This window comes from Mus musculus, chromosome 13, assembly GCF_000001635.26.
Source record: "Mus musculus strain C57BL/6J chromosome 13, GRCm38.p6 C57BL/6J".
Lineage (NCBI taxonomy): Eukaryota > Metazoa > Chordata > Mammalia > Rodentia > Muridae > Mus > Mus musculus.
The window spans coordinates 47,080,919-47,108,343 of record NC_000079.6 but is presented as its reverse complement, the minus strand read 5'-3'; the positions used below and the strand labels follow the sequence as shown (position 1 = coordinate 47,108,343).

At 39.4% G+C, this 27,425-nt stretch overlaps 2 protein-coding genes across 12 annotated transcripts in view; one reads left to right on the top strand and one right to left on the bottom strand.

Annotated features, from left to right (window-relative positions):
- Positions 1-813: 813 nt before the first annotated feature.
- Dek (DEK proto-oncogene (DNA binding)) lies at positions 814-23,577 on the top strand. 2 transcript variants are annotated; one of them, XR_382230.3, is made up of 12 exons: positions 814-2,271; positions 2,607-2,772; positions 6,270-6,371; positions 6,612-6,721; positions 8,076-8,170; positions 8,881-9,001; positions 10,001-10,189; positions 15,131-15,226; positions 19,729-19,867; positions 20,171-20,319; positions 21,851-21,919; positions 22,265-23,562. XR_382230.3 is itself a non-coding variant. In NM_025900.2 (11 exons), the coding sequence occupies exons 2-11, from the start codon at positions 2,616-2,618 to the stop codon at positions 22,274-22,276; spliced, it is 1,143 nt and encodes a 380-aa protein (NP_080176.2). In that variant the 5' UTR covers positions 2,123-2,271; positions 2,607-2,615; the 3' UTR covers positions 22,277-23,577. The 2 variants fall into 2 exon arrangements, 1 of the variants encoding a protein (NP_080176.2); NM_025900.2 differs by lacking the exon at positions 15,131-15,226 and having other exon boundaries at positions 2,123-2,271; positions 22,265-23,577.
- The window catches only part of Kdm1b (lysine (K)-specific demethylase 1B), a 41,907-nt gene continuing 37,546 nt past the window's right edge, over positions 23,065-27,425 (bottom strand). For 9 of the 10 annotated variants that reach the window (XR_003950446.1, XR_001780773.2, XM_006516915.3 and 6 more), the window contains one exon: positions 23,735-25,469. Coding sequence is in view for 8 of the 10 variants with exons in the window: in XM_006516915.3 (XP_006516978.1) it covers positions 25,386-25,469 (84 nt within the window). In the remaining 2 variants the exon portion in view is untranslated. Of the gene's footprint in view, positions 25,470-27,425 lie in introns of all 10 variants that reach the window. The other variant, NM_172262.3, reaches the window with a different exon arrangement.

Below are 27,425 nucleotides of genomic sequence, written 5' to 3'. Positions count from 1 at the left end.
GCCAATCTTCCACTAGAAGCCTTCAGATGAAGATGTACTCTCATCTGAACTCTCAGCTCCTCCTGCACCATGCCTGCCTGGATGCTGCCATGCTCCCACCTTGATGATAATGGACTGAACCTATGAACCTGTGAGCCAGCCTCAATTATTGTCCTTGTAAGACTTGCCTTAGGTCATGGTGTCTGTTCTCAGCTGTAAAACCCTAAGACAGCTTATTTGTAATTTTCACTTTGGTGATCATAAATCTCAATCCTAACATCTCTAAAATCTTCCTTCTCCCAATATGTCGTCTCTTCACTCTCATCCTCTTATCCCTTATTTCCCATGTCCAGTAATGTAGATAATCCTTTTGGTTTTGTTTTTTTGTTTTGTTTTGGCTTTTCGAGACAGAGTTTTTCTGTGTAGTCCTGGCTGTCCTGGAACTCACTCTGTAGACCAGGCTGGCCTCAAATTCAGAAATCCACCTGCTTCTGCCTCCCACGTGCTGGGATTAAAGGTGTGCGCCACCACTGCCCAGCTTAGATAATCCTTTAGAGCATACCATGTCTCTCTCCGCTCTCATTCCTTTAATCACTGACCTTTTAAAAGGAAAGCCCCCCTGCTGGTACTCCAGATCCCCCTGTGACTGCTGCATCACTACCACACAATCTATGTATTTTTGCTTAATGTCTCAACTACAGTCTCGTCTTCAAGATGGCAGGCCTGTTATGATGGACAGAGGATTCGGTACTTATAAAGGAACGGATGAGAATGGTATCAAAACAGTGATGGCCTGGAGGTAAGAGAAATACTTGACCAGAGATAAGTGATGGGAAGGACCGAGTTCATTGATGACAATAGGAAGGAGCAGCCCTGGCAGTGGAAGAGTAAATCCTAGATAGTGTGAATGACAGCCATGTGCAGGAACATGAGGGAAGGCATGTGTGACTGACAGGCCAACTGTGTCAGGGAGCCATCAGACAGAGGGTCAGCAGCCAGTTAAGTAGCATCTTACACGTTGTGATATGGAAATTTGGAGGTTATTCCAAGTTATGATGGGACCATCTGAGGCTTATAAGCAGAAGATCAAACTAAATAAAATAGCTTTGGCTGAGGTGTGATTAGTGGGAAAAGGCAGAGAGAGTAGCCCTTGGAAAGGGCTCTGTTGCAACCCAAACTAAAAAACAAAGAAAGGTGAGCAGAATCAGTAGAATGGGAGATGGCTTAAGATCTGAAAGCAAAAATAGCAGGACTTTGCGTATGTTTACAAAAGGGGCACAGAAGAAAATAAAGTCTAACTTTTGTCCCTCAACTTGGAGACTATTATGGCAAATGAAACCAATCATATTTCCACCAGGTTGACTGGATAAAAAAAAGGGAGGGAGGGAGATTATTCTCAGGGTAGGGAAAAAATGAAGACAATCACATAGGAGAGCACGTAAGGAAATGTTGCTTTTAAACTGTGGACTCTAAAAGGTATCAGAGGGCTTGCCTAGAATTCTTGACAGGAGAGTGTGGCTGGACAAATACCGTATCTGCATTATAGGGGAGACCAAGGGGGCTAGAGAAAGGAAGAGGGTGAATCTGTCTAACATTCACCGGTTTGAAACCTATTTATGTCGCTGGTGGTGTGAGCACTTAACGTGGTGGGTCCCTGTCACGGTGCAGCGTACCGGCGACGGGAAGCCTCGCAAGTAGGTCTCATTTGGAAGCCTTCATCTCGAACGACCCCTCGGAAACAAACGTGGTGGCTCCGAATCAACCCCGTCCGCGGGGTGATCGCCGCGTGAAGTCGAGTCGAGAAAGACTTCGGCGGATCCCTCAACTTCGTCACCTCCAGACGCTCCCCGGCTCCGCGGCCCAGGACGGCCGGTCATTTTTCTCCCGGGATCGGGAGGCTGGAAGCTCGCAGGCCCCCTAGCGTCCAACCGTTCAGCGCGGAGGCCCCGGCTCGCGCCCGCCCGCCACCCCGTGCACCCACCCAGCCACCCGCCGGACGCCGCGACCCGGGTCCTCCCGCGGACCGCAGACCCCCCGAGACCCCGCCCGGGCAGCCCGCGAGAGACGCCGCCGCCCCGCCTCCCGCCCGCCCTCCCGCGCGCGCCAACTCCCAGCGCCGCGCGCTGATTGGCCGGCGCCTTCCCGCTCTGCTTCCCGAACCGCCATTTTGAAAATCTTGTTGATTCTGAGGAGCGGGGAGAGAGAGAGCGCGAGAGAGAGCGAGCGCGCGGCGCGAGGACCTCGGCCCCGCGCGACTTCTACACAGCGGCGGCCTTCTCGTGCGCACCCGCGGTGAGGACGGCGGCGGGGAGGCGCCGGGGCAGCGGGGAGGGGACGCGGCCAGAAGCACTGAGGCCCGCCGCGGGGGAGGGGACTCGCAAGGCTCGGCTCGCCTGGGCCACACTGGCCGGGCCCGAGCCGGCCCGGGGCGGCGCAGGCCGGGCGGGAGCGCGCGCGGGCGGCTGAGAGGGCGGTGCGGTTTCCCGCCTCGGGCATCCCCGGGGAGGCGGGCCGAGTGACAGACCCAGGGTAGGCGACTTGGAGGGGAGCTGACGCTGGGCGCTCGGCACGCTCCATGCCCGCGCGAGCGAGAGAACCGAAGCGTGCGGCTTCCTCCCCGCCCGCAGGCCCCCAGCATGTCGGCGGCGGCGGCCCCCGCTGCGGAGGGAGAGGACGCCCCCGTGCCGCCCTCATCCGAGAAGGAACCCGAGATGCCGGGTCCCAGGGAAGAGAGTGAGGAGGAGGAGGAGGATGACGAAGACGATGATGAAGAGGACGAGGAGGAAGAAAAAGGTGGGTGGGCAGGGATACGCATCCCTCACGGGTGGATTTTTTTTTTTCCCACATCAAAAGTTTCCCCTTCCCTCGCTCCTTTTGGGAAACAGTTATCTTGCATTTTAACGCTTAGAGGCGTCAAGTCGGAGTGGTGGATTTCACGCGAATGCTAACAATCAGTGGCAGAGAATCTGGATTTTTTTTTTTTTTTTTGAGTATTTGCCAAGGTTTCGGTGCAAGTGTAGCAAGAGCCTTTTCCCGATGCGCCTTCAGAACACTTCGTCGTTCGTTTAGGGAGTTTGTAAGTCTGAGATCCGCTTTTTGAAGTTACCCCGAGGTTCCGTAACGAAACAACACTGCAAGGCATTCTTGCAAATCCTGGAAATGTTTTCATTTCCATATTCTCGGCTGTGTGTAGCTGCTGATTCCCTCCCCCGCCCCTCCCCCATAAGGGTTCTTGTGGGAGTGCTTTTCTTTGCCGTGAAAGTTGTTGCTGTTGGAGAAAGTAGTTTAAAAATGAGAAAACTGAACTGAAAGTTAGAACGGGAGCCCGCAGCTCTCTCGGTTTTGGGGACTGATTCTGACCCAAGGAGGGTGGTAAGAAGCCTCATTTGAGTAGAGGCAGAGCGGGGCGAAGAAGCATTGTGTCAGTCAGAGTGCATGCATCAGTCTACCCGACAGGCTCAGCTATTGGAAAATCCAAGGCACAGCTTCACAATCTAGCTTAATGGTGCAGATGGCCACAGCTCAGCCAGACTTGGGAGCAGGCCTAAAGGTTAAAGTGCTCTTCCCAAACTGTCATTTCTTTTCTTTTCTTTCTTTTCTTTCTTCTTTTTTTTTTTTATAAATACCATCTAGGTTAAGAGGACAAGGCATACTTATTATTTGAAGTGGTATGTGCTCTAAGACCTTATGGGAGCGTGTCATTTAAGTACAACCTTGGCTTTAATTATAAATCTTAATAAGAATTGTTTAAATTGCTTTTAGATTATTTATAATTGGTGTGTTCTATAAAGTCAATGATGTGGTGTTTTAGAGCATGGTATGATGGCAGTGTGTGCTAAGGCATCCCTCCTCCCTGAGGTACCAGCCATAGATAAGTGTAGTGTAGAACAGTTTATTTGGGGCAGGGGAGGAGAGAGAGCAGCCAGGAACACGTGGAGAGAGAGGGGAAGGGGAGAAAGTGAAAGGGGGCAGAGAGTTAAGAGAGTACAAATAGACCCTTTTATAGCCAGCCAGGCCTACCTGGCTGTTGCTAGGTAACTGTTGGGCGGAGCCTAGAAAGAATGCTAACAATAATGACTGAAAGTTGACTGCACTATCAGTATAACTAAGACTTTAACACTTTTACAGGATTTGTGTGTGTGTGTGTGTGTTTTTGTTTGTTTTTCTTCCTAGTGGGGCAAAGTTGTGATACTAGAGTTCTAGAGGTGGTGAGTTTTCTTGGGCAGAAAGAAAGTGAGACATTCTGTATAAAAGGCCCAAACAGTAGTGTCTGGGGAGGCTGTCATTGAGTGCTTTAGAAGATCCTGGATTTCATTCTAGCTGAATAAGTTGGTTGTGTTTTTAAAAGTGCTATTTGTAGGTTTAGTCCTTCACAGTTTTAATCTGGTTCCTTCTTACTCAGTTTTCTCTTTAGGGACATTCCAGGTAACTGGAACGGCAAGTTTCTATTCTACTTGTCCCAGAATACTTACCTTCAGTATGATGACAGAGAGGTGTGGGGTCAGTGAAATTACTGGTCTGTGAAGTGAGGCGAGAATTGGAAGTGAGTTGGGGGAGATGAGAGGCCGAGCTGTGACTTCGCCTTTCCTCTATAGTGTTTGGATGCTGCTGCTGTTCTGTAGAAAACCAAGCCTGCATGCTTGGCAGTGATGCTGAGGTCTTTTGGATGTGTTGTTTGGGTTCCTGTAGGACATAGAGGAGCTGTCAAGGTTACAGTGGGGTGCAGTCATTTGAAAGCTCTGCTCCAGGTTGGGCTTCTGAGAACTAATTTGTAGATCTGATCCAGAGCAAGTGAATGACTTGGTACTAAGAGGCAGTCGGGTGACTATAGGAGCTGTTCCACTCAGTGCTGTCTTTCTCCATTTATTCTCCACAAATCTTTATATCCCCCAAACCTGACCTATCTTGGAAAGCCTACACTAATGTTTTGATTCTTTTTCCTCCCCAAATAATAATCCCCCTTCAACTCACAAAAATTTTGTTTTTAAGCTTTCTTTTTATTTTCTATATATGAGTGTTTTGCTTGCATGTATGTGTGTACACCACCATGGTCCGGTATCCTTGGAGGCCAGAAGGTGCCTGGAGTCAGAGAGGGTTGTAAGCTGCCATGTGCTCAGTGGCTAAACACTGGTCCTCTGAAAGAGCAGTAAGTGCTCTTAACCACCGAGCCATGTCTCCAGTCCCTCACAAAGCATTCTGTGTCTTGTGTGTGGCTAGGAGTGGTGCATATGGAGGTCAGAAGAGATCTTGGAGTCATTTCTTTTCCACCATATTCATTCTGGGCTTAGACCCCAGGGTATTGGACTTAGATCACCAGACTGGACAGCAAGCACCTTACATGCTCAGGAGTCTAGCCAGCCAGTCTCACACATTTTATATCTATTATCTTTTTCTCTTCAAAACTGAGGATTGAATCTAGGGACTTGAACATTTCAGACGTTTATCATTGAGCTATATCCTTATCCCTTATATATATCTTTCTTAAAGATATTTTACACTATGTATGGTTTTTATTTTCCTAGTTGAATTTTCAAAACAATGAGTATTTGGTACAATTTGGACACAGTAGGTATTCATTTGAATGAATGAGAGGACCTCCACAAAATAAATTTTGTATTTGACTAGATTTCAACCAAGAAGTAAGTGGTTATTTAAATATAACAATGTTTTAAGCTTTATATACCACATATTTCCTGGGGTTTTCTTAGAAGACTGGATTAAAGGGTACTTAACTTTCTCAGACTGACTTACGGACATTATGAACATTGTTATCAAACTACAAAGTAATGTTTAGCCAGCTATCTTAAAACAGGTACCAAAATACAGTAGAAGCATGCTCCAGTGTTTATAGCACAGTAGGATGACTGCTTAGCTTAAATAACTTATTACATGTTTGTATGAACATTTAGAATTGTTCAGAGACTCAGGACAAAATAAAATGAGTTTGAAATACTAATTATCTTATTACAGTTTATATACATATAGATTAATTCTTTTATGTATGAGAAAGAAATAAATGAGAAACTAGATGATTTTTTTTCACAAGTCAAATGACTAATCTTAATAGTGATAATTGTAATTAGATGGAAATTTCTGATATTTTAGATTAGGTGTTCCACAAACGAGTAAAATGTTACTCTTAAAAAAATAAAAGCTTTCACGGTGTTTCATTCACTTCTCAAAACTAGCTCAGGAGGAAGTAAAGTGCTGAGTTCAAGAGATCTTCCTAACCTGTTTATAAAGTTGGCATTATTTTAGCTTTTTGATATGTAAGAATTATTAATTTCTAGAAAAGAGTCTTATCGTGGAAGGCAAGAGAGAGAAGAAGAAAGTAGAGAGACTGACGATGCAAGTGTCTTCCTTACAGAGAGAGCCATTTACAGTGACACAAGGTGAGTGCATATTGCTTTTATGGGAAAAATGCTCAATTAGGCAAAAGTGACTAGCCAACAAATACTTGATACTAGCAGTCTACTTAGTGTTTAGGAAGTAGGATATATTTTTGGCATAATTTTAATTTTCCCTGTTAGCACAAAGTTATCCAAATTATGTGGTGGGGGTAATTTTCATTAAATTAACTTTGTAGATGTTATTAAGGCCTGGGTATTTAATTGTGATATTTTGCTTTTCAGGGAAGGGTCAGAAACTTTGTGAAATTGAAAGGATACATTTCTTTCTGAGTAAGAAAAAACCAGATGAACTTAGAAATCTACACAAACTGCTTTACAACAGGCCGGGCACAGTAAGACATTTGATAAACATCTCTACAATGTTTTTTGATCCTTAATATATTAAGATGCTTCACCTTAGAGCTGTAATTTTCATTCTGTAAGACTTTAATGATTAGCTAGTTCAATTTCTATACTATACTAGTGAGTAAATTTGAGACACACATTTGTTAAGGCCATGGGGTACATGGTAAGGACATACCATGGTAAACATAGCTGGTAATGTCTATGGCTCTTTTGCTTTTCCTCCTAACTGGGTCTAGAGGAATAGTTCAGAGATAGATTGCTCTGTAATACCCAAGGCCCTGAGCTGAGTCTCCAACAGCACTACCACCAAAACAAAAAAGGAAATGAAATTTGCTCCAAACTGAAAAATCTAAATTATATATACAGTCTGTAGTGACTTTTGGTTTGGTTTGGTTTGGTTTGGTTTGGTTTGATTTGTTTTTTTTGAGACAGGGTTTCTCTGTATAACCCTGGCTGTCCTGGAACTAACTTTGTAGACCAGGCTGGCCTTAAACTCAGAAATCCACCTGCCTCTGCCTCCCAAGTGCTGGGATCAAAGGCTTGGCCACCACACCCGGCTCTGTAGTGACTTTTAATGATATTAGAATTAATTTGTTTTTCAATGTTCTGGCATTGTTCCTTGTAATTATATCTTATTTTAACCAAATACCCATAAAAGAAAGTGGCAAATTTTTGCCAAATTATAGTTATTATATCCTACTACATGTAACTGTATTTGAAATGAAAGGGGTTGTTCATCTCTGTGGGTGTTTTGCACGCATATATATCTGTCTGCTCATTGTGTGCCTGCGACAGTATTAGACCCCTTGGGCTGGTGTTACAGATGTGCTGAGTCAGCCACCATGTAGGTGTTGGAAGAACAGGCAGCCATCTTGCCAGGCCATATAATTATGTTTGAAAAAAAAATGTGCTTTGGGTTGTATGTGTATAAAAAAGGTAGAGAGAGGATGTCTGAAGCATGGTCTAGTTTATTTTCACTCACACTAACCTCAGTCTGCACAACAATCTAATTTACACTTGTTTCATAACTAGTAAACGGCATTCACTTTTTAGAATACTTACTTTACTTTTCAAAAAAATAGTCATTGACTAGTAACTTTCTACGTTTACCTTAAGAACAATTATGGTAAATATTCCTAGGTGAAAATACATTCAGATTCAGACTGTTCAAAAAATTCAGTTTGTAGGATTTTCGTAATATTAACATGTTAGTAGTAAATACACTTTTGTTGACTAAATCAATATTTTAACTTGGAAGATGGATCTGAAAATGAAGACTCTGTCTTTGACTTTTTTTCTTATACATTACTGGATAGTAGCATTAACAATAAACATTTTCAGGTGTCCTCGTTGAAGAAGAACGTGGGTCAGTTCAGTGGCTTTCCATTCGAAAAAGGCAGTACCCAGTATAAAAAGAAGGAAGAAATGTTGAAAAAGTAAGTTACTTTTGTAACTACTGTGTTTGACTAATGCGCTGTAAGCTTACATTTATTAAGATGAGGACCTGCTCATTTTCTAGTAGATTGCTAACTAATTTCGCTGTCAGGGTTTGACAGGTTTTTCTTGGCATTAGCTTGGGGGTTGTTTTTTCTGTTCTGGTAAATATTGACTGTTATAATTATTGAGAGCCTTTAAATCTTCATTTCCTAGAAGATACAAGTACTCACTCAGAGTTCAGACTTGATAAGGTCCGAAGGAAATAGTGAAATATATTTCCGTTTCCTGCAATTACTGTTTGTTTCTTAATGTTTTAAACTTGCTTTGAAAGTAACCCGATGAGAAATTTTCCATATGTGCTAGCAAGGTGACAGACTCTTAGAACGTTTTATTAAATGCCATAGATAAGAATTTAAATAATAAAAATGAAATATTGTAATGCTGAATCACTAACCCAAACAGTTTTCAAACCCATGAATGTAGTATTAGAAACATATAATTTTCTAGTGCGTTTATTTAGACTGTTGGTAAATATTCTTCATTTTCTAATGGTTGTATACTGTGGTCGGGTTGATTAAAGCTACAGAACAATACTTGTAACTGCTATGTAAGCAAAGCAAATCACTTTTGTTGGCTCTTGTCTCTCTAGCATGAGGAGGAATATTTACAATTCCTGTGTAGTCACCTTGTTCCCTGCTTCCTGTTTCAGGTTTCGAAATGCCATGTTAAAGAGCATCTGTGAGGTTCTTGATTTAGAGAGGTCAGGCGTGAACAGCGAACTCGTGAAGAGGATCTTGAACTTCTTAATGCATCCAAAGCCTTCTGGCAAAGTAAGGGCCACTCTTTACCTTCCAACGAGCTGGTTATCAACAGCCTTTCCTCTCTTTCTCTCACCAATGACAACATCTGCACTTAAAATATGTCTTCCATTGACAGAACTGCAGTATTTTTATAATATAAATCAAATAGCATACCTAAATGTCACATAAGATAAGATACAAGTGGGTTTCTGTCGGGAAAGGCCTTGGACTAAGGGAAATAGGTTGAAGAAATAGTTAATGTAGGGCTGTTACCTAGTTTTTAAAATTTAGAGTTTTGCTGCCAATACCCCTAAGAAAGCATTTAAAAGAAATTCATAGGCTAATCAAATCATTTTCCTCATATAATTAGACATTCATATAGTTTAACTGAGGGCAGAATATAGCAAGTTACTTATTTCGTAATTAACATACTCAACATTTATTGCATACAGAATGGTAGGTATCATTGAGAAATTGGCATTATTTGAGAGAGGTGGTACAGTTCATTTAAAAATTTGTATAAATAATTGCTGGTTAAGCTTTATTTTCTCTGTGTGTGGGTCCTCCCACTCCTTTGATTCATGGACCTTTAAAGCAAGGAGCTCCTTGTAATGGCATCTTTAGTTCTTTTGTTGTTTTGTTTTGTTTTGTTTTTTTGTTCTGTTTTGTTTTGTTTTGTTTTTGGGTTTTCCGAGACAGGGTTTCTCTGTATAGCCCTGGCTGGCATCTTTAGTTCTTAAAAAGTGGGATAAATTAAATTTGATTTCAGATATTTTCTTGGTCACATGTAACCATAGCTGACCTCATTACAGTGAGTTCTAGTCCTGTGCAGACGGTCTTGCCGGGCCTTCACGGTACAGCCGAGAGCATTGGAGATGCAGCCTGACACATTTAAAGGTGGCTTCTGCAAGCCTGTAGATACTGTCCAACAGAGTTTGAGTTGAACAATAGTTATCAAAAGGAGTTGATTTGATTGACTTAGAAATACCCTGATTGATGTTGCTGTCAATGAATTTTTATATACTGCAGCCATTACCAAAATCCAAAAAATCTTCCAGCAAAGGTAGTAAAAAGGAACGGAACAGTTCTGGAACAACAAGGAAGTCAAAGCAAACTAAATGCCCTGAAATTCTGTCAGATGAGTCTAGTAGTGATGAAGATGAGAAGAAAAATAAGGAAGAGTCTTCGGAAGATGAAGAGAAAGAAAGTGAAGAGGAGGTAAAGTGTTTTAAGCTGTTGTTTTCAATCAGAAGCTATTTTGTTTTATAAACAAGTAAATAGTTTGGTTATTTTTTTAATTGTGAAAATATATAAATAATTGAGTAGGCTTATATCTTCCCATTAAACATTTAACAGTTTAAGAACGGTTGAGTTTGTAATCTGAATTTGAAGTGGGCCTTGAGCTAGCTCTCACCGTATAGGGTGGGGAATGGGAAAGGAAGCAGCAGAGGATCGGATTCTGCACGTGCGTCTGTGCACCACATGCATTTCTGGTGCCTACAGAGACCGGAAGGGGCATCAGGGTCCCCTGAAGCTGGAGTTATCTATGACTGAGTCCCACCCACCATGTGGGTGCTAAGAATTGAATTTGGATCTCTTGGATGAGTAGCCAGTACTCTTAACCACTGAGCCATCTCCAGCCTATGGGAGCACATTCTTAAGGGTTTGTTGTTTTTTCTTAATATATTAATATTTTATAATTGACTTGGTGCAAAAAGTAAAATGTTAAAGGTTGTCATTTTCTCCCCAACCTTTTGGGAATTATTTAATGAATGCAATAGCATTTGAAGTTTATGTCATTTAGAAATAGAACATTTTTTATTTGTAAAATGCTTCCAGAGTGCATACTAGGTGGGAGGAAAACTGTCATTTAAGGAATTTAGCTTTTGCTCTATTTTCAGTCAAAGTCTGGGAAGGGAGGTACAGGAGGTGAATTCCTGTTGTTGATGGTGATTTGTGTGTTTTGTTGATTTGTTTTCTTCAGAGATTAGACTTATTTTATAAATGTATATAGAAGTATCTAGGCTTATTTAATCCTGGATTGACATTGTAGTCTTACTTCCTTCTTGTGGGAAGCAACCACATAATTGTGATATCCAAAAAAGTCTCTAAACAATAATAGATGTCCCTTGTATAGACAATAATAGATGTCCCTTGTATAGACAATAATAGGTGTCCCTTGTATAGTAGAGAGGATGCTTTTCATCTCCTGAACACCACAGAATTGGAAGGATTATGGGAAATAAGGAAACTGGGAGGGTGGCTCAGTGGTTTATGAGCTTATACTGCCCTTTCAAAAGACCAGAATTCCTGGTACCCAAGTTGAACTGTCTGTAATTCCAGCTCTAGAGCTTATAATACCCACTTCTGGTTTCTGCAGGGAACTACACATTTTTACAGACAAATATGCATACCTATAATTAAAAATAAAACCTTTTCTTTAAAAGACATGGTAAACTTGTTGTATATGAATATGTTAGTGTATATGTTTGACCTGAGATATGTCTGCCTGCAGAGGCCATTAGAACAAGAGTTGAGTAATATGGTTATGAGCTATCATGTGGGTGCTGGTAATTGAAACCAGATTCCTCGGAAGAACAGCTCAGTCATCTTTCTAACTCCTAGTGTCAGATTTTTAAAGGTGTCTGTCAAACTAAGTATGAGTTTTTATAATGTGAGAACTTTTTTTAAAACATATCTTGCAAGTACTTCATACATTTTTATTCATATGCATGTGCGTGTGTGTGTGTGTGTGTGTGTGTGTATGTATGAGTACAATGCTTTCTAAGGCCAAAAGAGAGAGTCTTATCCTCTGGAGCTAGAGTTATGGATGGTTTTGAGCTATCTGGCATGAGTTCTGGGAATTAAACTGGGCCTTCTAAAAGAATGGCAAGTGCTCTTAACCACTAAGGTGTCTCTCCACTTTACTAAATTTTTAATGTATTGGTATAGAGGGAAGATGAGTAATCTGAATACCTGAGAGGAAAACATTTGTTTATATTTATATAAATAATTGTAACAGATTGTGCCAGAGAGCAACCCTCAAGCGACTGCTCTCATCCCCACCCCCAGCCCCTTTCACTGACTAGCCTGGATCTCACTATAGACCACACTAGCCTTGAATTTACTATACCCTGCCTCCATCCACCTGATTTGAGACAGGCCTCTCATTGGAACCCAGGCCATACCAACTAGTTAGGTTGGTTGGCCAGCAGGCCCTGGGGGTTTTAAATTCTCTATCTCCTAGGATTGAATCTGTAGGTATTGCATCACTGTGCCTGTTTTTATGTGAGTTAAATTTGAGCCAATGCTTACGTGGTATGAGATGTCTCATTAACCCCTATGATTTTAAACTATTTTCTTTGCTCAGCTTTTTCCTCATTTACCATGTGCTCTTCATTACTTACTAAACTTTAAAGGCAAATCATGAAAAATTAAATTATAAAAGTTGTTATAGAGGTTTTTTTTTTCCCATGAAACAAAGCATGAGATATGGAAACTGGGCTCAAGTGCCTGTTCTCCCTGGTTTTTTACTCTGTGTGTGTGTGTGTGTGTGTGACTTTGTTATATATGACTAAATTATTTAATCTCTGTACTCAGTATCCTATTAGGAAATTGGAAGCAACCTCATGGAGTCATATTAAATGAATTTAGAGTCCCTAGCAACATATATTCTGCATTAGTTGATATTATTACTATTAGAGCCCTTAGCCATGTATGGTGGCATATGCCTTTAATCCCAGCATTCATGAGACAGGCCATCCTGGTCTACAGAATGAGTTCCAAGACAGCCAGAACTACACAGAGAAACCCCATCTTAAAGCCCCACATACAACAAAATCTTTAAGAAGGTATTTTATTCCAAGTACCATTCAAAATTCAGTCTTGTTGCCAAGATAAAGTCTAGCATGATATTTTATGGGCATATATAAACTTTAGTTCATTTACAGAGTTTTACTTTCTCTAGTGACATAAAGAGAAACAGGCCAAATGGTGGAAATCCATGGAGGACAAAAGAAGACAGTGCTCTGTAGACATTAAGTACATCAAATCAGCCCATATAAAAGCTGTTAGGGGGATTTTTCCACAGCACGGTTTGTCCTGACAGGCCTTATGAGATAAAATTCCAATAATAGAGTCTATAGATAGGGTTTTCCCCCCTTCTCATCTAGTTTATTATAGCACTTCCACCAGCAACCGTTAATAGTCATTACTCCTGAGGAAGGCATGGGTGAGCTTTATTGTCGCCTCTATCCATGATGAAAATTTGGAGAGCCAATCTTGTGAAGGTGTTCATAGCTGCTGTGCGTTCATGGTTGAGGGGCAGGGTCTTGTCTGGATGGCCATGTTTCATGACAGTTGTCCCCATCCTCCAGTTCTTGAATTCATTCTGTTCGCTTCTGTACTATTTCCTGGGCTTTGGGTGGGAGTTGATAAAGATGTCCCATTTAAGGGTGAGTGCTTACCACTGTCTGTGCTTTGACCACATAGGACTCTGTATTAATTGTTACCCTGTATTTTTTAAAAAAACAAAACAAACAGAAAAACAGCTTTTCTGCCCTGGGCTGAGAGCTGCAGTAATCTGGGCATAAACACATGTACTTAGGATGTAGTTTGGCTACATATTCTAGTAGGTAAATATGTTCCTCCTGTGGGCTCAGGCCCTTCTCAGCCATAGCCTCTTCTCGACCAGGTTTTTATACTACCGGGTGTGTATTCCTTCCTATGTTGTGGGCCTCAGATAACCACAGACTGGTTCATCTGGAAAAGAGTCTTGCCACCATTATATTAGTTGCATTGCTTGCCTGATGACACAATATTGTCATGCACATGAGTTGTCTAGCAGAGTAAGAGCGGCGATGCAGGTTTCTCTTGCAAGGCTTCAGACCTTCATCTGGCAGGAAACACTACCCAGGAGAGAAGCAGTTTCCAGTTCAGGTCGTCTTGATTTCTCTTTGTCCTAACCAAGTTAATCAGGGTAATGGCTTTATATCTAGATATTTTATTCTTGTTACAGACAAGGAAGAATAAGGCAACAGGCAGGTGTTTGCCATATTGCCCTTGGAAGGCCACTTCCCCAGAGGGCTCTCTCTCTATATATGAGGCTGTTCAGATCCCAAGCTAGCGCTTCTCTTTGTTTCTTCTCTTATTGTTTCCATTTGATTTTATTTTTTGGCCTTTTTTTTTTTTAATTATTTTGTGTATGAGTACATTTCTTCAGACACACCAGAAGAGAGCATCAGATCCCATTACAGATGGCTTTGAACCACCATGTGGTTGCTGGGAATTGAATTCAGGACCTCTGGAAGAGCAGTCAGTGCTCTTAACTTCTGAGTCATCTCTCCAGCTCATTTTTTTTGGCTTTTCAAAACAGAGTTTCTCTGCATGTGGCCCTGGCTGTCTTGGAATTTGCTCTGTAAACTAGGATGGCCTGGATTTGCTTGCTTCTGCCTCCCATGTCCTGGGATTAAAGGTGCTTGCCACCACAGCCCAGCAGTGCCTAACTTATACTGGCTGCTGCACTGAATCTGGGGTGATTGACTTTGGGGCGGGGAGCTGTTCCCTTTCCTGCCTTCTTCGGAAAAGGACAAATCAAAAGTAGGATGCTGCTCGTTGCCATGTGCAAAGCAGAAGCCTACAGTTACAAAGTTTGTTAACTGTCTTCTGTTGAGTGAGTTGTTTGATAGTAAGACTGTGGGCATACATATTTTTCTATTCCTTAATAATGCTTTTAGTTGAGAGGTGTTAGTGTATGCCTTTAATCTCAGGAGGCAGAGGCAGTCAGATCTCCGAGTTTGAGGACAGCCTGGTCTACAGAGATGAGTTCCAGGACAGCCATAACTACACGGAGAAACCCTGTCTTGAGAAACTAATAATAATATAATAATAATACTTTTAGAAACTAAGAGACTTTGTTATTTGAACAGTAGTAATTAAAAAACTGGATAATCTATTTAAATCTTTTGTCAGAAATCAAAGTTGATAGGTCACCTGATAAAATCCATTTACATCTCATCTTCTTTATGAATTATAACTGGAATTACACTTTTCTTTTCTCTTGGCATTTTGGTTTTTCTCTACCAACTTGTTAGAAAAATCCTGTATTTAAGCTAATTTTTATTTTTATTTTTTATTTTGCTCATCTGTTCGTTCATTCAGTACAACCTTTCTGCTGTGAGGACAGAATTCTGGCTCTGTGACAGGCATCTTTTTTGGTGACCCTTCTTCAAGAGCCCTGCTGCCTATAACAGATAGGTAAGCCTTGTTCTCAAAAGATTTTTGGGTTTTTGGCCAAAAGTGTTTGTGCCATTTCTCAATTCTACGTGGAAAAGCCTCCAAATTTTTGAAAATTTATGTTATTAATCTTACATCTTTGGGTTGGAGTGATGGTTGAGCCATTAAGGGCATTTGCTGCTCCTCTGGAGGACTGAAGTTCAAATCCTAATACTTAACTCTTACTCCAGGGAATCCGATGCCCTGTTCTGGTCTTCTAGGACGGACACACACATACACACACACACACACACACACACCCCTTTCAAAGTAAGTTATACTTTGGAAACTAGCTTTTTTTTTTCCCCTCTGAAACTTACTGATTTTTTTTCCACATTCATTTTGTAAATGACCCAGTCTCAGAATCTGTTTGGTTAAATAGCAAATATATCTATTGAGACTCTTTCACATCTTAAACTTCATTAATTCTTAAGAATTAAGAGGTACACCTTTGTTTATATAGTTTAGGAATTATTGTGATCTTTTTTTAAGTGTTTGTACCTTTCTTGCTGGCCTTGAACTTCTAGCCAACTGCCTTAGCCTCCCTAGTGTCAAGGATTACAGGAGTACTCTTGATGGCTTGATGCAATGGTGTTTTCTCTTTTCCTCTTTCTCAGATATACAATCTATACATGTAATTTATACCACAAGATGATGATGTTACAAATCAGGAGGCTTTGCTAAGTTTTACTAATAAAAGACTTTGTGGCTTAGTAAGATGACTAACAAAGTGGCAGAAGATTTTAAATCTCAAGTATCATGTAGCAATTAGAAGCACTAGTTCTACGCTCTGTAGTAGAGATTAAAACATTAACCGTCTTTAGCCATATGTTTCCTTGTATATTTTAGAGAGAGGGTTGACCACGTATTAGGAGGCAAAAAGGTGTAATCAAATATAACTTAAGGGATAAAAGAGCCAATACATATCTGTTACTAGTAATGCTTTCTAGAATAGGAAAATATCTATATTCAGCATATAGCAAATTAGCTGTGATATACTACTTAGTTTGTAACTGTAATTTAGTTTTATAGTTTTAGCCTTATCTTAAAGGAACACATAGGTAGGTGGTTTTTATTCCTCCAAAAATTAATACAGGACACATTTCTCAGTAGCTGTAGAGTGTTGGCTCATTTTTTACTGCATATCCTCATTTATGATGAGTTAAGGAATTTGTTTTAATCTTTGTTTTGAGCTCATGAGATTGTGTGGAAGCAATGTTATGAAAATGCATTTTTCTTTCCCTCTTGAACTTTCTACTACTTCCTAGTTTATAGAATACATGGACCAGGTCCTTCAAAAAAAGGACAGAGATGAATATAAGAAAAGTGGTCACTGTACACTATAAACCAAAAAGCTTGCTTGCTTGCTTGTTTGTTTGTTTGTTTGTTTGCTTGCTTGCTTGCTTGCTTGCTTGCGTGCGGCCAGTAGAGGGTAGTAAGGGCAGTCAGAATCTATTCCAGGTAGATCAAATCTTCTCATAAGCCTGCAGTGTAGTGTATAGAAACAGACATGGGGACACTTTCATAAACAGCATGTATGTGTGTATATATAGTTGCACTGCCTTTCTTATAGTTTATCCTCAGTAATTGTATAGATAATATAGCTACAATGCTTATAAAAGATTTTTATGAAATTTTAAAGTGGTAAGATCAACAAAATGGGCCATTTTTGTTGTTGTGAGCTTTTATTGGTTGGTTGGTTTTTGTTTTGTTTTGTTTTGTTTTTTTGAGACAGGGTTTCTCTGTGTCATAGTCCTGGAACTCGATTTGTAGACTTGGATGGCCTTGAACTTGAAGAGATCTGTCTGCCTCTGCCTCCTTAGTGCTGCGATTAAAGTTGTGCACCACCACAACCTGGCAAACAGGTCTGTTCTTATCTTCATTTTTACTGACAGGAAAGAGGACTGGCAATGTAAGTGATCTGATTGAGAGTACAAACTTAGCATCAAAGTTGGCATTTAAAACAAAGTGTGACTGGAAGCTCGTGCTTTTATTCACTGTCTTCTAAGAGCTTGTTGGGATGCATGACCTGCAGGCCAGGTGTGGGAATGTGAAGTAATCAAATCTCACCAATCAAATTGCTAACGTCGTGAGATGTTTAAGGTGTTATGGTTAAGCTGGCCTTAGAGTATTAAGGTTTTCCTAAGGATTGAATTAGTAGAAAATTAAAATGACATGATTAACTTGCTTTCTCGGATGTCCCATTGATTGGCTGGCTGGCTGGCTGGTCGGTCGGTTGGGTTTACCACCAAATACCAATGATCTGTATTTGCCTTAACTTCTGAAACTGTCCTTTCCTTCTCAACACTGAGGTATTCTAAATGCTCATCTTTTCCAGTTACCTGTAACTACATCTTCAGGGTAGGTGAAGTGCTTCTTAACATGTGTAGAGCTAAAAACAAGATCACTGTCTATTTTACTATGCCCCAAATTGTACCACTTAAGTGTGAGCTTGTTGGTTGGTTTACTGTTCAGTTTTCAGTATTTCCCAAGTCATCAAGTCTAAATCAGTGTGTCACAGAAAAGTTTACAACTGGTTACTGAAAATAAGTGAAACCCAGGATAAACTTATAGGAATGAAGATAGTTTGTGAGCCAAGTCATATCTACCATACATAAAGTGACGAAGTAAGTGTGATGATGTATCATGATCAGCAAAGTGTTACCTTAATAATTTCCATTCTGTATTAGCCACCTTGCTTTTAAAGACTACAGCATCAAATTTTAGAAATTAGTATGCATAATGAAAAAGTTTCTTAATCACAAAAGGAAGCACTTGGTAGCAATGGTGGATAATACAGTTTCCTGTATGGCATAAGACATCATTAAAAGTATTTTCATGGGCTGGAAAGATGGCTCAGTGGTTAAGAACACTGACTGCTCTTCCAGAGGTCGGGAGTTTAAAGAAGTATTTTCACACAGTTGTACATTTATCCCATAAAGACAGATTGGTTCCTTTATTGGGTAAGTGGGGAAAGTAGGACCTGGAGGTAAACTGAGGCTGGGGTTTCAGAGTCAGCACATTACCTCAAATCAAGACCTTACACTGTGAACTATGGTTTGTCTTTATACTGCTTGTGTGGTATGATTGCACTGTTAAAAAATCTGTTAGTCAACAGTAGGCTTTTATTAAAAGTTGTGGAATGTTAATCCTTTCTAGAAGATGGTTGTTAAATATAGAAAGATGTATATGTTTGTCCAGAAGCAAACTTTTCTAAAAATGGCTTCATTTCCTTCCCTACCCTCTTATGAACACAGATGTTTAAACTTATAAAAACATTAGCTTGTACCAATAAGTAGGTTTAAATACATCGTATATGGCCCTGGAAATGTTTTAATTCCCTGATGTAATAGGATTGAGTAGCAGTGAAATGTGTTGTTTGTTGCTCAGTTTTCACAGCATTGTAGGTAGTGTAGCTTAGTTTCTTATACTTACAAGTCCAGATGTTTTAGCTTGAACTGAATATGATAGTGAATATTTTATTCTTTGTCTTAAGTGTATTGCTACAACAGCTGAGCCTTTATTCCCTTTAAAGAGCACACTGCAGCTTAAAACTTAGTTTAAGTTAGTCATGGGAAATCTAATAAGTCATTCGTGCTGGGCTTGGTAAAGTTCCAATACTTAGTCATTCTCTTAAGTACTGTTAGTAGCCAACCAAGATAGATCTGCTAGTACCTAGCCAACAAAATATTACCAAGTTAGTACAAGGCGAGTTTAGGTTTGTGTGCAACAAAAAAGGAACCAGTTCCACTTGCATATAGTCTGAATCCACCTAGCTTTTGAAAGAAATTGATCTAAAGAACAGATTTGAACACCTTTAAAAAAGTTTTAAGTCAGGTTAGGTATAACATACCTCCAAGTGCCCGGCCTTAGGTTTTTTGTTTTTTGTTTTTGTTATGTTGAATACTTTGCTTTGGGAATGTTAATTAAATGAATAATTAATACTTCTTAGTTTCAGAGTGCTTAAAGGCTATAAGTTGGATGCTGTAACTTGTGCAAATGTCCAGCACTTAGCTTTTGTGACTCATCTGTGGATTGGTATTTAAGAGCACATGTTTTGGATTCAGATCTGTACTTGAATCTTTGCTTGTATTAATGTGATTGTGAACAAAATGCTGTACCCGTTTCCTCACATATTCACAAATTTTTACTGAACTACTGTATACTAAGCGCTCTTTTAGAAGTGAGGATTTATCAGTGATCACAAGGGATAAAACTTTGTCTTCCTGTAGCTTGGATTCTAGTTAGGGAAGACAGTAGGATATAGTAAATAGTATTTATATTTTGAGTTATCTTTCACCCTCAATTAAGTGGAATAATATAGATGACATGTGTGTAAAGAAATACATTGAAATAGCTTTGGGGTACAATTCTTCTCAGCAGTTGATAATTAGTAATGCTTAAGCTGAGATAGCTAGGTTTTCTGTGAGAAAAGAAGGGGAGGGATAGTAGTGACTCATGCTTTGCTTTGCTTTCCTTTCTAGCAACCACCAAAAAAGACATCTAAAAAAGAAAAAGCAAAACAGAAAGCTACTGCTAAAAGTAAAAAATCTGTGAAGAGTGCTAATGTTAAGAAGGCAGACAGCAGTACCACCAAGAAGAATCAAAAAAGTTCCAAAAAAGGTACATTAGAAATGATGACAGCAACTGTCAGCGTGCAGCATATGCATGCATGTGCATGCTTCAAGTGGATGTATGAGATAATAAACTTCAGAGAACATTGGGGGATAGTAGCATGCTGGTTTTCAAAGCTAAAAAAAATTTCAGTGCATGCTTTCTTTGCAATCTTAAGGTCAAAAAATTTTAAAACTAAACATGATTTATAGTTGGCCTTATGCTCTTTTGAAAACTTAAAAACTCTTCCATCTTACACCTTGTTATTCATAAAAAGGAAAAAAAAATCACACCCAGTATCCTAACTTTTAGAGTCTGAATCTGAAGACAGTTCTGATGATGAACCCTTAATTAAAAAATTGAAAAAGCCACCTACAGATGAAGAGCTAAAGGAAACAGTGAAGAAATTACTGGCTGATGCTAACTTGGAAGAAGTCACAATGAAGCAGATTTGCAAAGAGGTAACTGGGCGTGTGTATGTGTGTGTGTGTTCTCCTTTGGCTTCAAAGGTTTGTTTTTTAACCTATTCTTTAATTTGAAACTATTACTACATCTTCTTGTGTATTTACTTGCAGACTATTGATTGAACTGTTTCCAGGCTCTCTTGTGGATACTGGAACTGTGGCGATCATAAACGAGTCAAACATCTGTCTTAGACAGTTTTATGAATAGAGTGAATAAAATCACACTGTTAGGCTTTATAACACAGACATTTTCCTGGTGTGGAAACTTAGTGACACATTGTTAGCTTGTATTAGCTTAAACATAATTATATTCTATGCTTTTATTTATAATTGATTAGACATTCATTGAGCCTTACTATACCAAGCTGTGAGTAGGTAAGTGTTAAGAGATAAAGCAGAGAAGTCGTTACCTGTCTTTAAATATGCCTGCCATTCAGTGTGGTAGAGGGGTAAATGCAGAGCATTGCAAACTGTTAGAACGAACCCTTTGAAGGAGTCTGGCACCTTCCCCTACCTGGGAACAGGGGTGGGCAAGTCTTGACAGGCTGTGGCAAAGCATGTAGAATTATTCACTGAGTTCCAAGAACATCACCTTTTTTCTACCGCAGTGGCTCTCAATATTTCTAATGCTGAGACCCTTTAATACAGTATCTCATGCAGTGGTGACCTCCAACTGTGTCATGTTAGTGTATCCTGTGTAAAGATTACCTATATATTCAAATGCTGATTTCTCTGCCCCCCCCCCATATGTCTGGTTGCAATCTGGATATGGCATTGTAATGAGTATTCTAAGTATCTGCTTTCTTAATGCTGTGTAAACTTTGCTCCCATTTATTCTCGTGATTTGTCAATAAAAGCTGAGCATTGGTAAAAAAAAAAATAAGGCTAGATTTCTGATTCTAGCAAGGGATGGGGGTAGAGAGAGGAGAAGAGAGGATACAGCATGAGGTGAGGGACTCTTAAGATACACGGAGCAGAGAGCTCCAGGTCAATCTAATAATTTTGGCTGGGAAGTAGCTAAAGGATTAGAATGGCTTACCTGCTCAGTTATCATGCCATAAAGCTTGTTTAATAAAAATACAGTCTCTGTCTTGATTATTTGGAACTGGTCAGATTAAAGACCCACTTTTAAATTTCTTACAGTACCCAACCATAGTTTTTGTTGTTGTTTTTTTAAAAGATTTATTTATTATATAATACACTGTAGCTGTCTTCAGACACACCAGAAGAGGGCATCAGATCTCGTTACAGATGGTTGTGAGCCACCATGTGGTTGCTGGGATTTGAACTCAAGACCTTCTGAAGAGTAGTCAGTGCTCTTAGCCACTCATAGTATTATTTTGCTACTGTAAAGCACTAAGAATGTCAGGTGACTTTATTGCTTTGAATACAGTATAAAGTCTCATTTGCAGATACAAGTCTATGGTGAGCCAGAGAACACTTAGAATCTACATGTAACTCATGGCAAAGTTTACTTTTAATTTAAAGACAGTATTGTGGACTTTTAAATATGCTTTTATGTTTTTAGGTATATGAAAATTATCCTGCTTATGATTTGACTGAGAGGAAAGATTTCATTAAAACAACTGTAAAAGAGGTAAATATTTCTTTCCTATATGATCACTTGGCATAGAAACTAAAGGTTTATCAAATATTACATTTTCTTGAGTATTCATATCTGTGAAAAATCACATTTGACATCTCAGAGTTAATATGGATGAGGAAATACAGTTAAGTTTGAACATAGAGTAAGATAGGTTCATAGTACACATGGTAGCTTTGTATCTTTGAGGTACTCACTAGCTTCAAACCAAGGCACAAGGTCTGTTTCATATTGATACTTCCTGATTTCTGGTTGACTTTAATATGTTGCAAATAAGATTTTATGATATATGCATATTTGGTGTTGTTTGTGGTAAAGCAGTTTTCTTTTTCATTGCAGCTAATTTCTTGAGAAGCGGACAGATGGCTTGTTCTCAGATTTGAAGATCTGATTTTATACCAGCAAAGAGAATGTATTCTTTTTTAAGGCTATTGTTGGTAGAACTTGCTGCTGACTCTTTTGCGTGTTAACATATTTGAGCTTGTTTTAAATTGTATTTTCTTGTAGTTTTCAGTTTAAATCTTGCATGGCAGTAATCGTTCCTTGCTTTTTATAGTTGTACATTTTGGGTTTCTTTATTGTAAGGTCACAGATTCCTGAACTATTGTGAATTTTAGTGAACTTAATGTTAGCTTGCTTAAGACATTACTTTTAATCAAAGCAAAAACTATTATAACCAGCATTTATATGTGCAAAGACTATTGCAGTATTTAGTATACAAAATATTTTGAATACGCCTTCTGTCAGTGTGAAAACATAGCGGCAGTCTGTTCATCATAGGGCACAGCTGTTCAGATGACCGAGTCGGAACCTTTTCTGCATGTGTATATACGTCAAGTTGTTGGCATGACAGAAGTGACAGATGTTATTTTTGTATTTTTAAAAACCAATTTGTTGTATATAATTTTTTTATTTCTTTTGTGCAAATCAATTTTTTAAACTCTTGTGTCTTTAAACTTGTAACTAAATGTCAGTGTTCATCCAGGCAGCAGTGACAGCGCAGAGTTCAGTGGTGATGGCACTGAGGACTGTCCAGTTCTGCTTTGCCCTCAAAGTGTCATCAATGTGGTTGTGTTAACTCTAAGTGTCATAGAAATTTTATAATGAGGATAAACACATCACAGCTTCAAAAACTGGGAAGGCGTGAGCACACATGGATTTATATATAAGTGAACTGACAGTAGTAAACTGTTGACCATATAAATATATTAGATACAGGAAACCTGGTTACCTTCATAATTATGATTAAAAGCATCAAGTGTAACCAGAGTTGGTGTGGACAACATAGGTATCTCTGAAAGTATTTATCAAAAACCATACATTAATATTGAAGTATTACAGAATCAAGGCTGTTTGATTTTTAAAGTGATGAAACATGGACTGCCCCTTAAATTTTGACTGTCCTAAAAACCTATTTCTGATTTATAATATGCTGCCTGATAAAGTGACACTAGATGTACCAGCTGAGTGTTTAATCTTCCCATCACAGATCAGATTTGAGCATTAACAGGTATTTTCACATACTTGACTTCAATATGCTTAAAGTGAGGAACAAGCAATTAAGTGGGGACTAAAAATGTTGGCCTTTAAGCAATTTGTCATAAATCTTCACAATAAAGAATAAATCAATGTTTTAAGTGTCTTGTATTTAATCTTTGTCTGCTTAAGTGTTATTTCTCTCCTACTCTATCCTATGACAATAACTGACCATTTTGACACAGAACTAGTTTTGTATGCTGACCACTTACTATTAAGGAAATAGGGTAGCAAATGCTTATGACCAAGAAGCTTAAAGGACTGGAAAGGAGGTTGACACAGTGATGCTATGACCATTTATTACGGGTATTTGCAAAAGTCTACTTATTAAGCAGTTTTACATAACCAATTATTCATGATATGTAGTTATTAAATCAAAGTATACTTGTGCTCATTAACAAAAGTCTCAGAGATTGGAGAACATAACTCAAAGTACCATAGTTCCTTTAGAACAAATATGAAACTAAGTATGTCACTCAGTGGGAGAAAATTACTCACTTATACTTGAAATAGCACACAAAGCTCAAGTGCCTAGAAACTAACTGACTTAGAAGGGCCATTTAACATTGTGCACTTACCGTTTCACACATGCTAAACATTTTAATTACTTACACTTGAAAGCAGAATACTTCCCTTATCAGTACCAATGAGTCTCAACAAATAACCTCTAAGTACAGTGAATAATGAACTTTTAAATATGTTGCCATTGGCTTTATATTGTACTTTGACAGGGGAGAAGAGTGTATCTAGACTGTCTAAAGTACACTTCACTGTACATTCTTTGTATAAGATCTTTTCTTAAGCTAAATTTGAATTTCAGAAATACCTAATATTTCAAAAAGTGTCTGTAAAGTCCTTTGTAGCTCCCTTTTAAAAGCAGACCAATATAATTCAAAGAAGAATTGTTTAAAGACTTTTTAAAACAAAAGTATATTTCTAGTCTATCAACTGAAGTTTCTTGGCAGAATAGGCATCCCAAAGACCCTGAAAACCCATGCTTATTAAACAGTCTTTTCAGTGGAAGAGTAAGTTTTGCCACGTTCAGACTTTTAACATATGGCTTATAAAGTAATGTCCTGTGTATGTACTAAGATGATTGAGACTTCGTGCAGTTTTCCAGTGGACCTGCCTATGGGAAACTCACAACTATGTAAAATATTAGACACTGTAAAATTCAACTTTAAAAATAAAGAGGGGCTTTCAAGTTTAACAAGATTTTTGCTAAATTTCAAGTGTGCTGCCCACTCAAAAATGGTTTTGTAGTTTGAAAACATCCTGTATCCATTGAGATGTTTGCACACATATGTATTCACTGTTAAGAGGTTGAGTCTTGTGTTGCTGATGAGTGTTGTACAGGTCTAAAATATCAAAATATGCCCGAATCTAAGTTTTGAAAATGAAAAGAAATTTAGGTAGTATAAAATAGCCTAGAAGCATCACGTCAAAATCCGTATCAAAAAAGAATTGTAAATTTTAAGGAAAGCCCAAAATTGGAACTGTGTAAAAATATTAAGGCTCATTGGTAAAGGTACTGATAAATTGTCACAGAAAAGCACACGGCTTTCTCAAGTTTGCTAGTGACGCCTGCTGGATTACCTGGTTTCACATTATATGAAAAGTAATCTGCCAACCAGAATGTCCAACCTGAGGGGCATCCCATCCAGAACCAAGGCCTTCATGATCTACTGTGTCACCTTCTGAAACCCACAGGACAGATGGAAAAATGCAATAAAAGATAAGTGCCTGGAAGGGTTTTGAGGGTCAGTGGTTGCAGAAGAGTGAAATGGGTTTACATTTTCCTATCACCAGAAACATTTCAATTTTACTATAGAGTCACAGAGTCCCCTCTCTTGCAGAACTGAAGTTTAACTTGGCTTCAAACTTCCATTTGGGATACAGAACGTTAGGTCCATACAAGTTCTTTTTAAAAGGCTGCAATCTTGCTTGCTTCTCGTACACCACTTAAATATGCCCCAGTAACAGTTTGTGGGAAATGCCTGTTTGTTGCCTGTGGGAAGGAAAAGAAGAATCCTTTCAGATTGTGTATTGAGAATTTAGATGACACCAAAAGGTTGACTTTTTCTGGTCCAACCTGAGAAAAGATTTGTGTGTTCGAGATCGCCCTTGAGTCTCTGCTGCTTTTTGTTATGCTTATCAGATTCTCTTCTTTTACAACATGCCAAGAACTGTATTTAGTACTGTAGTTCATATGTAAATACTGCCTAGAACATCCAGAAGAAGTGGATCCATCACACAAGCCTTAGAAATGGTGTTTAGAACATCATGAGAATAACTACCCAGAGAACGCAAGAAAGGGCTGTGAATCCTATCATAGCCTAAAACTGCCATTTCTAAAAGCACGCCAATGGCAAGTGGCCACTATGCCCCACTTGTACAGCTGGTTCTTTAAGATGTACTTTTGTAAACAACAAAACCTAACTTTCTGATATGACGACTGTAATTCCAAGTTTATTTATATATATAAAATGACTGCAGGTATTAGACTTGAGATAGAGCTGCCTTGATGTTGGGAGGGAGGATGGGAGCTAACAAAAGGCAAATCTATGCTAAGATTCCTCGAAGAATTTCAGCCTTTAAGGCTTGAGTAGAGGAAGCCCAGATGCAGAAGAGATAGCTAGTTTCCAAAGAGCTTGCGTCCAGGTAACAAATGCTGCTACCCCTCTCACTGATAAGTACGGAACTACATTTGATCCTCAACTCAATGCAGCTTGGTATAGTGGCACCCCTATGTACTCAACGCTTAAGAAGATGGCTCCCTAGGATATGTTTTCTGCCCAGGTAGCCTAGTCTAAACTCCAGGCATATGAAACCTTGTCTCAAAAAAACCAAGGTGGACAAGCTCCAGGGGACTGGCACTTGAGGTTGATCTCTGGCACGTACCCCTCAAACGTGCCCATCTTCCCAACAAAAACACTAGGTGTCTGTCATGTTAAATAAAAAGTACTCTTCATAATTATCAATGAGCCTTCTCACATCCAAAAATCTTAAGATGCAAAGCTGCTACAAAAAGTAAATGTTCCCAAGCAGTGATGTCCTGCTGAAGCGGTCAAAAGACTTTTCTTCAAGAGTGCTTCAACCCGCAAGGAAAACACTTTTCAAAAGCCTCAATAACTAATCAGACAAGGGTAAAGTCAGAATGGAATGGCAAAAACAAAAGACAAGAAAACACTCATTTTGGAATGGAAAGGTTATCAAAGCATCTCTCAGGCAGAATAGAGACAAGAAAAACAATTGAAGGAGGACTAAATATCTATTGGGAGAAAATGATCAGAAGATATTGGGATTGAAAGACTTGTTAAGTCAGCCTTAGATCCTCCTGTCATGTCAGTGAACAACAGTGCGAAGACTCCAGGGTTTCAGATTAATATGCCAGTTAGGAGAGGGAGATCTGAATCAACTGTGAACTGGAGATGACTGAGGGGTAGGGGAGACAGACACCAGCTATGAATAAACATTACATTGTACAGTACAGTCCAAAACATGCCAACCAAGTGTTGATTCACACCTGTAATCTCTTTCCAGAGTCGGGCAGGAGGATTGTTAAAATCCAGCCTGGACTACAGAGTGAGAGGGAGCTAATCTTATGAGAGCACGGATACCAACTAAGTAAAAGTGTTGCATTGAAAAGAATGGTGCAGAGGGGCTGGAGAGATGGCTCAGAGGTTAAGAGCACTGGCTCTTCCAGAGGTCCTGAGTTCAGTTCTCAGCAATCACATGGTGGCTCATATCCATCTACAGTGAGATCTGGTGCCCTCTTCTGGCCTGCAGGTGTACACACAAGCAGAATGCTGTATACTTAATAAATCTTAAGGGAAAAAATGGTGCAGGAGATTAAACGGGCTACACTTTCACAACAAAGCAAGCCGAGTCTAATATTAAATCATACAATGTCAAGATAAATATTGTAACATAGGAAGATAAATCTATGAGAAAGATCTGTGCA